The 15,897-nt window shown below is 47.2% G+C and overlaps 1 protein-coding gene across 1 annotated transcript in view; it reads right to left on the reverse strand.

The window, feature by feature from the left end:
- RAB1B (RAB1B, member RAS oncogene family) overlaps positions 1-15,897 on the reverse strand; it is a 194,481-nt gene that overhangs the window by 67,214 nt on the left and 111,370 nt on the right. Inside the window, exon 5 of the mRNA XM_085625736.1 lies at positions 9,001-9,132. Within this exon, the coding sequence (XP_085481862.1) occupies positions 9,001-9,132 (132 nt within the window). The remainder of the gene's footprint in view (positions 1-9,000; positions 9,133-15,897) is intronic.

Below are 15,897 nucleotides of genomic sequence, written 5' to 3' on the forward strand. Positions count from 1 at the left end.
GTGTGTGTGTGTGTATGTGTATATATATATATATATATATATATATATATATATATATATATCATCTTCCATCTAATATATTTACTGGAAGAACTGGTTCATGGACAGGTCACATATGGATATGTGACCTGTCCATGAACCAGTTCTTCCAGTAAATATATTAGATGGAAGATGTCAGATAGAAATAAGATCGCAAACTGACATTTCAGCAGCAATTGCCATTAGCTGTATAGAGAGATCAGCGCTAACACTCCTCTGGCACAATACATTGATAGTTGGTATACCCCAACCAATATAGAGGTACCAGCCATGCTCAAGTGTGTAATGAGTTGTTATTGTCGGATGGCACTTGTATTCAGCAATAGGGTGCCGACTCATTTAACCAATTATGAAAAAATAGTGCTATAAAAAAAGGGGGTACTGCAATGGCATACATCATACTAGAGTCATAATCTTGGTTCGCTGTTTTGACTATAGTTGAACATGAAATGTCATTGTCAAATTGGTTTTCCCTTGTCATTGTTTTATCGCATTAGCATGACGCATTATATCAGGTAAATCTGGGAATCAACAATATAGTTAGAATTCGTATAATAATTATGAACAATTAGAACTGGAATGGGTTACGGTTTCAAGGTTGCCTTGCTATTTTGACTACAACTTGAACTCAAAACTTTAACAATGCGATCTCAATGCGATTTCTTATCTCTTCTGACAAGGTTTTTATTATTGGTTTTCATTGTTACGGATTCATTACCATGATACAATGTATCAGATGAATATTGCAGGCAAAGCTGTGGATGAATTATTAATACAGCTGGAATCCTTAAGATCGTGCACAAAAGAAACTTTTCTATGTTCATAAACTGTTCAAGTCTATTTCGAAAGGAATTTGATGTATGATATTCACTTGACAAAGGCGAACGCCGAAACGCGCCTTCCTTATTTTGGTGCACAATAAAGATATTGTGCCGCATCTTGTTTTCGGGTGTTTTTTTTTATTTATTTTTTTAAAGCCAGCACAATAGTGCTTTAAATAAGAAAGATGCTTTTCTGTAGGTGCAGGGCTAATGATATTGCTAGGATCTGTCCAACGATTGTGTCTTAATGCAAACAAAAATAATGTGTAACATAAATAAAAATAAACACTGAATTAGCAAGGGCTTGTCCTGAAACAATCCAGTAGAATGATGATCATCCATCTCTGAAAGATTATGTAAATAGGAGAACCCCCGAAGGTTAAAAGAAATAGGCAACTTCTGAACAATTTCAGGAAATGCTAAAGAAAGATAAATTGTGATTTAATACCACCGTACAACCAAAACAATATCGGATTTATTCTTTATCTAATCACAAGTTAAATAATATTAAAAACGCCTTATTCAGATTTGTATAAATAATTGGATTTCTATATCAAAACCTACTTAAGTGTAGATAGTTGATTAAGAGTACAAATAATTCATTAGATGTTTTACACCATTCGTCAAAAGGGGTACAGAAAGCTACAAAACATGCTTAAAATTCTTTAACAAGTACACAAATTCCTCACAAGCTGCGAATACTTCCTCATGAGGTACAAAAAATGCCTCACAAGAGTGCATAAAGTAGCTCAGAAAGTGTATACAAAACAAAAAGTATACTATCCTTCAGAAAATAAATAGAAATCTTCATAAAATGCGAAGAAACCTTTACAAAACAAATGGAAGTATCCAGAAAAAAGCACAGAATTCATCAGAAAATAAGTACTCATCGAAGTGTACATTCCATTATTCAAAAAGCGACAATGGGAGTACTTGTATAACTGCACAGAATTTTGTACAAAATTTATTAAAATGAGCAAAACCTACACAATTCAAAAGGTGTTCAGAATTATTTAGCAAGTAGTGTTTTCTTGCAAAGTACACAACATTGTAAAGTTGAACAACACTACAAGTACCTCAGAAGTGACATGCACCTATCCACTGTAGTGTCCTCAAATAACCCTCTTTAAAAAGAACAGCCAATGGAGAAAAAACTCATCGGTCCAATTAGCTTATTATTGTTTTGGTTTAATTTAACAGACGGCTTACTTTTCCGGAACCAAGTCATATGATCTGCAAAGGGAAAATATACTGAGGGGCAAGATGGTTAAGTGAGGAGTCATATCAGGGGTAGAATAACAACTGTTGGAATTGCAGGGTTCTGCACTTAATGTCCCAATTCCGTGCAGAAAAATTAAAATTCCTAGTACGAAAAGAAATGCGAAATACATAATTTCCAAAGCCAGGAAGTTGTCATAGGGCAATGAAAAGTAAATGATAGATGCCAAAAAAACACATATTGAGACAGCACATCCCTACCTCAGACTTTGACTGAGTGAGAAATATATTCCAGTGGTTAACTAAATCACATTGTTGTGAAAAATGGCTTGGATAATTAAAAAAATGAAATACAAAACATGTGGAAATTGTCCCTTTCTCTGTCGATCACACACTTGAAGATTTCCATTGGCAAGGAAGGCAAATGCTACTTACCAGTATGCATCTGTTCTTGGCATGTAGAGCTGCAGATCTACACACTGTGCATAGACCGCCATTTGGTGTTGGGCCCGGATGTTTGCAGTTGTTTTTCTCTTGGAAAGTCTTTGGAAGTCACGAGGTATGCGACTCCTCCTTTGGATCGTACTGCGCATAGGCTTCGGCTCCATCGTCAGATTGTTTTTCGCCAGCAGGGAAATGATGGAGCGTAGTAACAGCAGTGAAGATGCCCATGTGTGCTGTATCTAAATAAGATAAACTGGAACAGATAAAGGTAGCCTGGGAGGCGGGTGGGCGTGTGTAGATCTGCAGCTCTACATGCCAAGAACAGATGCATACTGGTAAGTAGCATTTGCCGTTCGAGGCATATGAGCTGCAGATTACTCACTGTGCATAGATTATATAGCAGTACTCGCTCCTAGCAGCGACCACTAGTTTCTGTTGCAGTGGTATGAAACAATGTTTTGAGTACAGCCTGGCCCACACTAGCTTGTTGCTTAGTTTGCACATCTACACAATAGTGTTTAGTGAAAGTGTATGGTGTTGACCATTTAGCTGCTTTGCAGATATCATCTAAGGGGATGTTCCCTAAGAATGCCATGGAAGCCCCTATCTTACGTGTAGAGTGGGCTTTAGGGGGAACAGATTGCGTTTGTTTTACTTTGTGGTAGCAAATCTGTATGCATTTGACAATCCACCTAGCTAGCCCAGATTTGGAGATGGGGTTGCCTTTGTGTGGTGGTGAGTAAGACACTAACAGTTGTTTGGTCTTACGAAAGGGTTGTGTTCTCTCGATGTAGTAGAGTAAGGCTCGTTTGACATCTAATGTGTGGAGAGCTCTTTCTGCAACGGTCTGTGGCTGCGAGAAGAATACGGGTAGTTCCACAGTTTGGTTTAGGTGAAAGGGAGAAATGACTTTAGGGAGGAATTTTGGATTAGTACGGAGAACAACCTTGTTATGGTGCATTTTCAGAAAAGGTTCTTGAATGGTGAGCGCTTGTATTTCACTGACCCTTCTGAGGGAAGTGATGGCTACAAGAAAAGCTGTTTTCTATGTTAAGAATTGAAGTTCTCATTTGTGTAGAGGTTCAAAGGGAGGCCCTATTAGTCTTGTGAGAACGATGTTTAGGTTCCACACAGGTGAGGGTGGCACTCTGGGGGGGAATTATTCTCTTGAGGCTTTCCATGAAGACTTTGATGGCAGGTACTCTAAAGAGTGATAGATGCTGCCTGTTTTGTAGATAAGCTGCTATGGCTGCAAGGTGCAGTCTAATAGACGTGTTGGCTAGATTGCATCTTTGTAGGTGTAGTAAATAGCCTATGATGTGTTGAATGGACACATCTAGGGGATTGAAGTTATTGTTGTGACAATAGACCACAAAACGTTTCCACTTGGCTGCGTAGCAAGCTCTAGTGGTAGGTCATCTAGCTTCTCTAATGACGTTCATACAGTCTGGGGGAAGATTTCAGGAGCCAGATCGCAAGGTTGAGCTGAGCTGGGTCCGGGTGTCTGATCGCTCCTTGGTTCAGAGTTAAGAGGCGTGGAGAAAGGTGTAACTTTTGGTGCGGTACCACTGATAGTTCCAGCGATGTGGTGTACCATGGATGTCTGGCCCAAGTGGGAGCAACTAGGATGAGAGTTAGGGAGTGTTGCTGTAGTTTGCGCATCACTAATGGAATGAGTGGGAGAGGCGGAAAAGCGTACGCAAATTTGCCTGACCAGTTCATCCAGATCGCATTGCCTTTGGACAATGGGTGTGGATACCTGGCGGCGAAGCTTGGGCATTTGACGTTTGTTGGTGGCGAAGAGGTCTATCTGTGGCTGCCCCCACGGTTGAAAGTACGGGTGAAGAACTTGCGGATGGAGTTCCTACTCATGGATCGGTTGTGTTTGTCTGCTCAGCAGATCGGCCATAGTGTTATGGACTACTGGGACAAGTTGGGCTAGGAGAAAGATTTTTTGGGGTATGACCCATCTCCATATGCTCTGTGCTACCTGAGAGAGCTGCGGAGAGTGTGTGCCCCCTTGTTTTTGTATATAGTACGTGGCTGTCATGTTGTCTGTGTGGACTAGGACTGCCTTGCCTGATATATGTGTTTGAAAGGATTTTAGGGCTAAGAATATGGCTAGTAACTCCAGATGGTTGATGTGGAGTAACTTTTGTTGAGGTGTCCACCTGCCCTGCATGGTGTGATGTAGTAGGTGAGCTCCCCAGCCGAAGAGCGATGCGTCCGCTGTCAGTACCATCTGAGGAACCGGGTCCAGGAACGGTCACCCTTTGGAAAGGTTTTTGATGGTCCACCACTGCAGAGAGCGATGGGCACGACCGTCTACGAACACCAGACCTGTTAATTGACCCTGGGCCTGGTTCCATTGGCGCGTTAAGCACTCTTGGAGAAGACGCATTTGGAGTCTTGCGTGGGGTACTATGAATATGCAGGAGGCCATCATTCCTATTAGTTGCATGAACACTCGAGCTGAAAGAGTGTTCCGGCTGAAATTTGGCACGTAGAGCCTGAATGCTTGCTATACTGGCCGGACTGGGGTAGGCTAGCGCTTTTGAGGTGTCTATGGTGGCACCGAGGTATTGTTTTACGTGGGACGGTTGCAGATGGGACTTTGTGTGGTTTACTGTGAAGCCCAAGTCGTGAAGTAGCTGGATAGTGGCGCGAGTGTGTTGTACACACTAGTTGTATGAGCTGGCTTTTATTAGCCAGTCGTCTAGATATGGGAAGACGTGGATGTGTTGTCTTCGCAGGTGTGCTGCCACTACTGCTAGGCACTTGGTAAACACTCATGGTGCTGTGGTGACTCCGAATGGGAGCACCTTGAATTGCTAATGTTGACCGTCCACTACAAACCTGAGAAACTTTGTGAGCTTTGTGAACGGGGACGTGGAAATAGGTGTCCTTGAGGTCTAGGGTGGCAAGGAAGTCGTTTTGGGAGAGCAGGGGAAGTACCTGCTGGAGTGTGACCATGTGGAAATGGTCTGCGTGTATATAGTGATTTAAGGGTCTGAGGTCCAGGATGGGCCGTAGAGTGTCGTCTCTTTTTGGTATGAGAAAATATAGGGAGTAAACTCCCATATTTTGTTGGTGGGCAGGAACTAGTTCTATCGCACTCTTTTGTAGGAGGTTGATCGCCTCCTGCTTTAGAAGTGACAAATGTTCCTGTGACATTGGACGTTGTTTGGGTGGAAAGTTTGGGGGGGGGGGGGCTAGATGTTAGTTCGAGGCAGTAGCCTGACCGAATTATCTGTGTTACCCACTTGTCTTGATAGTAGTCCAGACAGGAAGGAAATTGTGGCGTCTGCCCCTGTCTGGAGTGGAATGGTGTGGGGGGAGTGGAGGGAAGTCATTGAACAGGGGTGAAGGCAGAGTGGGAGGTGTTAGGTTTGCCTCTGCCTTTATTGTTGTTTCCCCTGTAGCCGCCTCTCTGGTAACCCCTAGTGAAGGTAGATTTGGTAGGGGTTTTATAGGAAGTCGAGGCGCTGTCTGAGTAGCCGCCTCTGGAGGTGCTGCGAAAGGAAGAGCAGCGAAAGGAGCGCCTGGGAGAGTGTGACTAAGTTTCCCATAGACTTTGCCGTATCGGTGCCCTTTTTCATTTTTTCCAGGGCAACGTCAAAGGGGTGGTTCAGGATGGAAGTCTGCACCTTAGGTTTGAAACCTGAAATACGTAGCCAGGCATGCCTACGGAGGAGGACGCTGGTGTTAATTGCCCTAGAGGCGGTGTCAGCTACATCTAGGGCGCAGCAATGGAGGTGTTGGTAATGGTTTTACCCTCCTGGATTAACTCGTTGGCTCTATTATTGTACTTGTCAGGGAGCTGTTGCATTATGGCTTTTAGTTCGTCATAATGTGCCCCGTCATATCTTGCCAAAAGCGCTTGTGTGTTTGCGATGCGCCATATGTTGGCCGCCTGGGATGCAGTGCGCTTGCCAGAGGCGTCTAGGAGTTTGGACTCCTTATCAGGTGGTTGTGCTTCGCCTGATGCCTGGGAGTTTGCACGCTTCCTTGCAGTGGAGACTACCAGCGAGTCTAGTGGTGCGGGCCCTCTGATGTAGGTGGGGTCTGTTGGGGCTGCCTTATACTTCTTCTCGATGTGAGGGTTGATGACTCTGGCCCTGACTGGGTCTTTAAAGACTTCAGGCACCTGCTTGATAACCCCTTTTAACATGGGCAGGGTGGAAGTGGTCTTGTGTGTAGTATCAAAGGTATCGAGGAGGAAGTCCTCCTCCACGGGGTCTGTATTGAGATCAGCTCCGTGGTAGTGTGCCGCCCTATGGAGTAATTGGTTTAACCCCATTGTGTCTTCAGGGGGGACGGTCTTGAAGGGTAAAGGTCGTCCTGCGGGAAATTAGGGACGTCTGGAATGTTGTAGTCGTCCCATGGGTCTGGGGAGCCTGTAAGAGTGGGGTCCCCTGTGGGCTGGTCATGGGGCCCGTCCCCTGTGTCATCGTAGACATCGTCAACATCCTCATCAGGAGAGGGTGTGGGGGAATGATGAGGTGGGGGGAGGTGGAGGAGATGGAGGAGGTGGCGGAGGAGGAGGAGGAGGAGGAGGAGGGGGGGGGGGGTGAAGGTATTCTTAAAGGGTAGGTAGCAAAGTCTCTTCTCTTTGGAGGTGGAGCTGGGGCAGGCTTGTCCAGCGGTCTCTTTTTGATGCGGAGCATCAAATGTCCAGTTTTAGGGTCCTTGACCAGTGTCTTTTGTAGTGGATCGGGCCGAAATAGTTAGTCTGTGAGTGGCCGATCCGTCGGCACCGAAGGTGTCTGAGCCGTATGTTTTTAGGTCTCGCCTGACCCAGCACATGCGCTGGTCTGGCGAGACTTGAGAGTGCTCCAAAAAGTGCTACCAGGCCAGCCTAGAGCTACAGTGCATGTGCGCGGGCGCGCGCGCGCCGCACATTAGTGAGATTACTTTCACTTTCGCCGCTTTGATGTTCGATCGCGAGCGATCACTTTCACGGCCGCTTGGAATAGCCAATAGGTCTCGCTTTTGGGAGATTATAAGTATTTAGTTATGCAACTGTTGCATGGCTAAACACTTATAAGGTCCCAAAGGCGAGACCTATTGGCTATGCCAATGCTTATTTAGCCTTGTAGCTGGCATCGGTTCGTTGTTTTGAACTGTGCGGCTTAGAAATATCCGGTTGTTTTGTCGGCTCCGAGATGACCTTCGGCTTCGAGGTGTGTGTTTCGAGGGCCTTTGGCTTTTTGCTCTGCTCCGGGGATGGTGTCGGTACCGAGGAGCTAGTGCCAGTTTTCGGCGCAGAGTCCTTTGGCGTGGAGCTCGGCGAGGAGGAGAAGGCCATTTTCTTTTTCGGCACCGGTGCGGAGGAGTGTTTATCGGCACCGACGGCAGGCTGGCTCGAGCCCGAGCCGCCAGAAGGCTTGGTGGGCTTCTTAACCGGGCCCAAAAGCGAGGTAAGGAAAGCAGTGTCTTTGGTCGTGCCTAGGCCCGAGGGCGAAGGTGTGACTGAAGCCTTTTTTCGGTGCCGTCGAGGGTGGGGGTCAATGTTAGTACTCACGCCCCTCTGTGCCGGAGTGATGTCCTCGACATCCGAGTCGTCTGCTTCGGAGGTGCTGACAAGGCCCTCTTCGATGTGCTGCTCTTCAGGGACATCAACGCCTTCTCCGAAGAGGTAGTCGGGGATTGCTGTCAACGTGTGCCATGGTTCTCCTCGCCCTTCGGTCCCGAATGGTCTTCTTCGACCGGAAGGATTTGCACGCCGGACAGACTCGAGCCTTGTGTTCTGGGGAGAGGCAGAGGTTGCACACCTCATGGAGATCAGTGTGGGGAAACTTAGACCCACATCGAGGACACTTCTTAAATGGAGTACTTTCCATTAGCCAGGACCGGAGTTCAGGTAGGCCCGAAGGTCTTCGTCGACAACCGGAATCGAAGACTTCGAAGGATGAGAGTCGCGTCGAGTGTGGGGATCGCGATCGAAACAATACCGCGGAAATGGAAGGATTGCGCGCCAATTAGAACGGTTCAGAACCGGAGCGCGAAGAATACATCAGAGCCCGATGGCGGAAAAAAAAAAACAATCGGACGATGGAGCCGAAGCCCATGCGCAATATGATCCAAAGGAGGAGTCACATACCTCGTGACTTCCAAAGACTTTCCAAGAGGAAAAACAACTGCAAACATCCGGGCCCAACACCAGATGGCGATCTATGCACAGTGTGTAATTTGCAGCTTATATGCCTCGAACATATCTGTCTCCCTTTCCACAACTACGCTCAATCTCTCTGCTAATTATTTCTGGTTTGGTTTTCTGAAGGAGTGATCATTTTATTACATAGTATGCCTCTCAACTCTTACAAGGATACAGGCAGCCATGTATGTGGTGGTATCTGTACCTATGATTATCTATTTTCTCAGTTCTCACATATATGTTCAGCATATTTCAGTAGTATGTTGATTCTTTTTGACACACCCATCAGCTGTCCTTTGTCCTTCTTTCTTAAATACACACCTTGGCCGTGGTGAAGTCCACCACCTTCTTGGTGGTCAAGTCACACTTGTTGCCAACCATCAGTTTATTTACATTCTCGCTGGCGTAGCGGTCGATTTCCTGGAGCCACTGCTTCACGTTGTTGTAGGACTCCTGGTGGAAAGAGCTAGAGTTACAGATGAACCCAAAACTGTCACAAAATCAAAACACCACATTTTGACACTCAAACTTTTACAAATACAGGGGCTACCATTCCAAATCTCACTTTACATTCCTCATCCATAGTAGCTCATGAGAACTAACAGCAGAAACATGATCTAAGCTTTGGCTTTATTTAAGTATTTGTGTTATATCTTAATAAATAGCATTAGAAACTACAGAATGTCATGTCAGTATGCTGGGGAAAAGAAAAGGAAGGGAGCTATGCTTCAATTCAGTCACTACCCTATGAAGATTTGAGGAAATTACATAGTGCAAGAGAAGAGACCTGCACGTTGAGCCTTTCGGATGTTAGAGCATGGTTTATGCCTGTGAAATCAAGTAGCAGTCTTGGGCATATAACCTGTAGAAAGTGGGCAATCTTGAATGTTTAAATGGCATAAATTCACCACCCAACTAAGGAGATACTTAATAGTGCACTTATGTTTATTTGTGTAGCTCATTAGGGCATGTTTTAGAGTTGGCATATAATTGTGGAGTATAACCGTACTCCAATCTGTTTAGCCTCATGCAATTGCTAAAAGATTTGCTGCTGATGATCTAAGAAACCTTGATGGATGGTAAGGGTGGAAGCATCTGATTTAATAACTGAGCTCAGCCATTGAGGGTCTCATGGGTAATGCATACAGTACTAAAGATAGACTTAAAAGAGTATTCTTATAGCAGTTGTGATGTGTTCATTGCACAGTAGACGTATTATTGTGGTAGTTCACGTGAAACAACAACACAGCAAAAACCATTCTGCTCTTTCGGAAAGATCTGAAGCAAACATAGGTAATAGAAAACACTTGCATTCACAAGCGCTATGGTAGACAGATTCATACCTCCTATACAGGCCATAATCTGGCCGAGGAAAAGCAAACATTTAGGAATCAACTGGGCACATAAGAATGATTTTTGACTGATCTGGCTGTCATTTCAAATATTTTGGAGCTCCTGTTCCACTCTGAGAGCCCCATCCCTGAATGTATGCAGTTGTCATCAACATAGGCCGTCCCAACATGCTTTGTCTAGCATGCACAGTTGTGGCACAGCAAATGCTACTTTAGCAGGTGACTAGATTGGAGTTGTGAAGGAGAAAGAGCAAGGACTAAAAGTATAGGCATCCTTAATGATAATGTTACGGACACAGAAAGCATCTGTTCCTGGCATGTAGAGCTGTAGATTCACATGCTTTGCATACTCCTAACTCCATTTTCCCCCCTCTGCGGGAAAACAGTCTAACAATGGAGTCTATGCCCATGCGCACTAGCAACAAAAGGAGGAGACACCTTACCTCGTGACTGGAAAGACTTCTTCGAAGAAAAATAACTTGCAAATATCCAGACCCAACACTAGATGGCAGGAGTATGCAAAGCATGTGATCTACAGCTCACATGCCTCGGACATATTTTTATCATTTCTAGCTGGGAAATAGAGTGCACAAGCTAAATGCTTGGTGTGAAGGAAAGGGGCAGCAGAGAAAAGAAGCAGAACTTCCTGGTCAAAGGCAGTATCTTTCCCCAAACCAGGTTGGAGAGATTCCCCTGATGCTGTACAGTCAGTTCCCATTGCAGAGCCTGCATATGCCAATGGGTATGTTTTACCAACATGAGGCAATGGCACCCACCAGCCTCAGAGTCAGTCTCACCAAAATCCAAGGCAGAAGCTGAAACATCAGAATCCTAGCCTGAATATCCTGGACTCACTATGCCAGAGGATAAGCCCAGAACTGCACTGTATCCAGAACAGCTCTGATGAAAGGGGGCATCTGGAAGGTAGCCAGGAGTGACTTCAGCTTCCTTGAAGGGTAGTAAGGGGGATGCCTTTCCGTTGAAGCACCTCCATCACAACTTATGTTTTGACTTGAATTGTGGCCAGCTCTAGGTACAAGACCTCATCCGCCCTCCAAACCACTATCGCAAAGAGGCTTTGTGGCCACTGTGGGAGGAGAGAGGAGTCCAGTGTTAGGTGAGGTATTCAGACCACTGGTGTCAGTCCTGTCCTCATACCAGTTGTCATCAGCCATTGCTTAGCTCAGGAGTCAGTGTTGGAATCCTCAGATCCCCTCCATTTATGTGTCTTAGTGAGCCCTGCAGTGAAAAACGGTTTGGTCTCCAATTCAGGCCATGTGGGCCTGGCTGGGCCAGAAGCTGCATGTAGGAGAGTAGGATCTGCACTTATGTTGCCCCCACTTTTTTCCTGATGTTAACACTGGTTTCTGGCTATAGTCTGACTGGGACCCTGCTAATCAGGGCCCCAGCCTTTCTGTTCTCTCTAAACAACTTGGAGTGCATATTAGATGAACTAGTGATTGGATACTGTGGTACCTTATGAGCCCCTAGTATATGGTACCTTAGGTACCAAGGGCATAGGTACTTCACAGGCCTACCAGGGGCTGAAGCATGTATTATGCCACCCCTGGGAAGCAGACTAAACCTGACACCACAGGCCTGCTACTGCAGCCTGGGTGAGGTGGTGTTAAAACTCATCACAGATATATAGGTTCCCTATATCTCACCTTACACACACATATAAACCTATCAGTCACCCCTAAGGCAAGCCCTAACAATCCTGAGGGCAGGGTGCTTGGTTTCCATGTGAGGGGGTGGCTCTGCCTGAGCAGGGCCCCTCTGCAGCTCTCAGAGTCTATTTTCTGAAGCCATTTGTGGATGCGGTTAAACCATATACTCTTAACTGCATTATAACCTAGCGGTAAATGCTAACTTTGGGATGGCTGCATCAAAACATGTTGTGTTTGGTGTCAAACGCTTTGGAATCATACCCCCATACCAGTAACTGGTGTGGGAGTATGATCCCACCCTTCTAGAGGGATAGACATGTACCCACTGTGGAAACACAGTAGAATCCTGAAGAGCCCGGGCATCACAAAATGGATGCCACCAGTCACAGACACTGGGCTGCCCTCCTGCTGCTGACTGAAACTCTCAGTGGAGGAGGCCCAACAAAAGGCATCCTGTCACAGGGAGGTGTCACCACCTTCCAGACAGGATTTAGTGTATTGGAGCTGGGTGGGTGCACTCTTAGAGTGCTTTGAAGTCCTGACCTGGGGGAGCAGTAGGCTCCTCTGTGCATTTGCCAGCTCAAAACGGTTCAGGGGTTACCAGCCCCTGCTCTGGCGCGAAACTGGACAAAGGGAAGTGGGTGTAGCCACCCACTCCCCTGACCCTCCCATAGGTGGGGTCATAGAGCTAGTCCCTCCCTTCCTTCTAGTATAAGTTAGGGAACCCTTGCCATTTCAAACTAGATATCCCTGGACGATGCTCTGAAGAAGAATCCTGGACCTTCGACGTTCCACTACCTCTGGAAGACTGAAGAATCTCCCTTGGAGTCAAGGAGTGACTCCCCTGCTTGGCACGCACCAAAACTTTGAATCAACGGTCGCAAACTTTCCCACTCCCACCGGAGCCCGAAGTCCCTGCAGCCCCAGAAGATTTCCTGACTTCTCCAAGGCCATCGTGAGTCCCCAGCCACGCTGAGGCAAGTGGACCCCACGAGTGACGAGGAACTGCAATACCTGGGTACCGGGCACTATTTGAGTGTAACCCCTTCACGACGTTCTACGAACTTGTGCACTGGACCACTTGTGGTCCAAGCCTCCAGCAGGATTTCCTCTGAAGATCAGAGGCCTACCCCGTCCTGAGTGACCGTGGGCTCCTGGTGAGTGAATCCTCCCGGGGCGTCTTCGCGATCCCTTGCCGGCTGGCTTGTGGGTCCCCAGAAGACTTTTCTACGAAACCAAAGGGCTCCCCTGGTTGCTCCAGGCTTGCCCTGACTTACCCTCGCTGGGTGAGTTCCTCAGACCTTGCTGGTCTGAACCACTGACTTTTTACACTTTCCACGAGACTTGCTGTTGCCAAGGCTTGTTGGCTCCAATCTGGTCGCCGACACCGCAGTAAGCTGCAGACTTCATGGGACACATCAAATCCAGCTTCTGGTTATAGTCGACGCCTCCTGGACCTCATGGCTGAAGAGTCCAGACACCCGTGATCACCTGAAATCACCCGACGACTGGGCATCCAGCTTCCTTGCCCCCGGGTCACTGCCAAGTGACTTTGAACACTGTCCCCTCTGCTTTCAGGTCTTTCTTCTTCTGAATCCAGCCTTGGATTCCACGGGACATTTCTCCCGTCTTCACAAGCAGCAAGTCTTCTATGGCTCCCATTGAAAAACGATGCCACGACCCAACACCAAAAGACACCTATGCACCCGGCTTCCCTGGGTGAGGTAACTCCAGCACTACGGTGCTCTTGCGTGTATTGGCTCTAGAACTACTTACCCTGTAGGTGACTTGCTTGTAGACTCTCCCGAAGTATCCTAAAACTTTAAAATTCCAACCGTGACTTGCTCCATTGAAGTCAATTGGGATCCGCGGCTGTGTTCTCACACTGCATGCGTCTCCTGTGGGTCCTTTACTTACCTGCCCTGGGTGGATTAGTGAGGCCCCAGCGCTTCTGAAGGCCCTAGGCCTTGTCCCCTCACAAGTCGATATTCCCAAGTCTCTTTTTTAGTATACGGTCTGGTACGCCCCTAGGGCCCCAGCCATATTTGTGATTAACTTGTTGTGAAATGTTGATTTGTGCATATGTCCTTGACTTTTAATCTCACAGAGAGCTTAGTAGAGCGTGTCTTGTAATAAATACATACATATTTTATATATATATATATACCTGTGTGGTGTCCTTTCATTTAGTGATTCAAGAGATTATAAGGGGCAAAAAAAGCTGCTTAACATTCCTCTAAAGACTAGCCTGAAGGCTGCTCTCCACAGCTACCACAACATAGCTTTCTTTAAAAGGTTGTCTTAAACCTATCTACCATAAGAGTCGAATTGTGCTGGTGCAAGGTGGCCTCTTTAACTAGTTGTAACGTCCTGGCTTTCTCGGGGTTGGGACAAACAGACGACGGACCAGAGAAATGGAGGTTTAAGGATGATTTAATAAACAGATAAACTACAGACAACAAAGAATACCGGTACTGGAATCACCAGTTAAAGTACGATACCCATTCACAGCTCGTCTAACCGTCCTCCGCATGCACACCGGACCCGGTATGCTCCAACGGAGGGCACAGTGCTAAGCAGTGGCCGACAATGCCACTCGACCGCTGTGAAGGGTAGTTCCAAGGTTGTGGAATCTACGGGGGGCACGTGGGAGTCACCCGGCCGGGCTCTCTACCACCTGGGAACAGCCGCTCTACCAGTATCCCCCAGAGTGCTGCCACAACACAAAGACGCTGGGAACACCTCCTGGTGTGCGTCTCTTGTATCCGGGTTTAAGTGATGATACCCAAGGTGGCGCAGAGAATGGATGGGAGCAGCCGCTCTACCTATCCCAGTTCTCCTACGAGTGTCGATGGCTAAGACGCGGAAACACCTCCTGGATAGCGTCTTAGCTCTAAGCGTGTGTTTACCCAAGGAACGAGGGTTGGGAGCTTCGGCTCGCACCAACCTCGTTTTCTCCAAATTGTCAGGCCGTTGGGAGCTTCGGCTCTACCAACGGGACTTGTGCCCAATGACGTTGAATACGGCTCTCAGAACGGGACAGGACACGGGCAGGAAGCACACGCCAGCACCTCTCCTCCGCTCCTTAGAATGTTCCTTCCGCCGCTCAACTCACCAACGGGTCCGTGTACCTCAACCAGGTACTCCGGCAAAGATCAGAATATCCGACGCCGAGTCCCAGTGATCTTCTCCTTAAGTAGTACTCTCGGCGTTGTATAACTATGACTTTTGAGTTGCATAACAGGAAAACTAGGCGTTACCCTTGGTGTTATGTAACCAGAACTCTTGAGTTGCATAACATGAAAACTAGGCGTTCCCCTTGGTGTTATGTAACCAGAACTCTTCAGTGGCAAAAGGCAATTGTTGCCGGAGAGAATTCTGGGAGTTGTAGTCCGCTCTCCTCCAAGCGCACCAGGTTCACGGAAGTGGCATCGTGGGAGGGAATCCATGTGCGGGAGGGGATTCCTGACACTAGTGACCAGCATATACCAGGCCAACTTCTCACACTGCATCATGCGACGCCGGTCCAGTTCTGTATCTGAGTCAGGAATCTCTATGGGTGTGGCACAACCAGTAACAGCGCCATTGGAATGGTTCCTCTGGGGAGGTGGCCACGTTGCAGCTGGGGCCCATCCTTATCCATTAGCAGATTCTTTGGGGTCGACTGGCATGGAGGGCGAACCTGCCAGTGGTGGACCAGACGAAGACCCTTCCAAATCCAACTCTCGGAGATGTGCATGGGTCGCTCCAGCTCTGGGAAATTCAGGGTAGCGCGAAGCAGACCCAGTTTCCGAGGAAAGCTGCATACGGACCACCTGTAAGTGCCGTTGGGATTTGGAGCATCGTTCCCGCACGTCGTCCGAAGAATGGCAGTGATGCGGAGAAGGCAAAGAGTGCTTCGATTTCTTGCACTTTTTCTTGTGAGACTAACCAGAAGAATTCCTGGAGCAGGACGAGAACCGACATGATCAACTCCAAGAGCGGTCCAGAGACCTTCCACACCAAAAAACACCTGGAGCGGTGTGAAGTCGCATGACAAACTGCTAAAAGCTTCATGGCTCATTCAAGGATGGCCTTAGGGTTTATCGTCTGCCACTCAGCACATGACGCAGAGTCGTGGTCTTTCTCAAGGCACCACAGACATACCAAGTGGAGGTCTGTCACCGCCATCTGTCGATGACAGGCGCCACAAGGTG

Source organism: Triturus cristatus, chromosome 9 (assembly GCF_964204655.1).
Source record: "Triturus cristatus chromosome 9, aTriCri1.1, whole genome shotgun sequence".
Classification (NCBI taxonomy): Eukaryota; Metazoa; Chordata; class Amphibia; order Caudata; family Salamandridae; genus Triturus; species Triturus cristatus.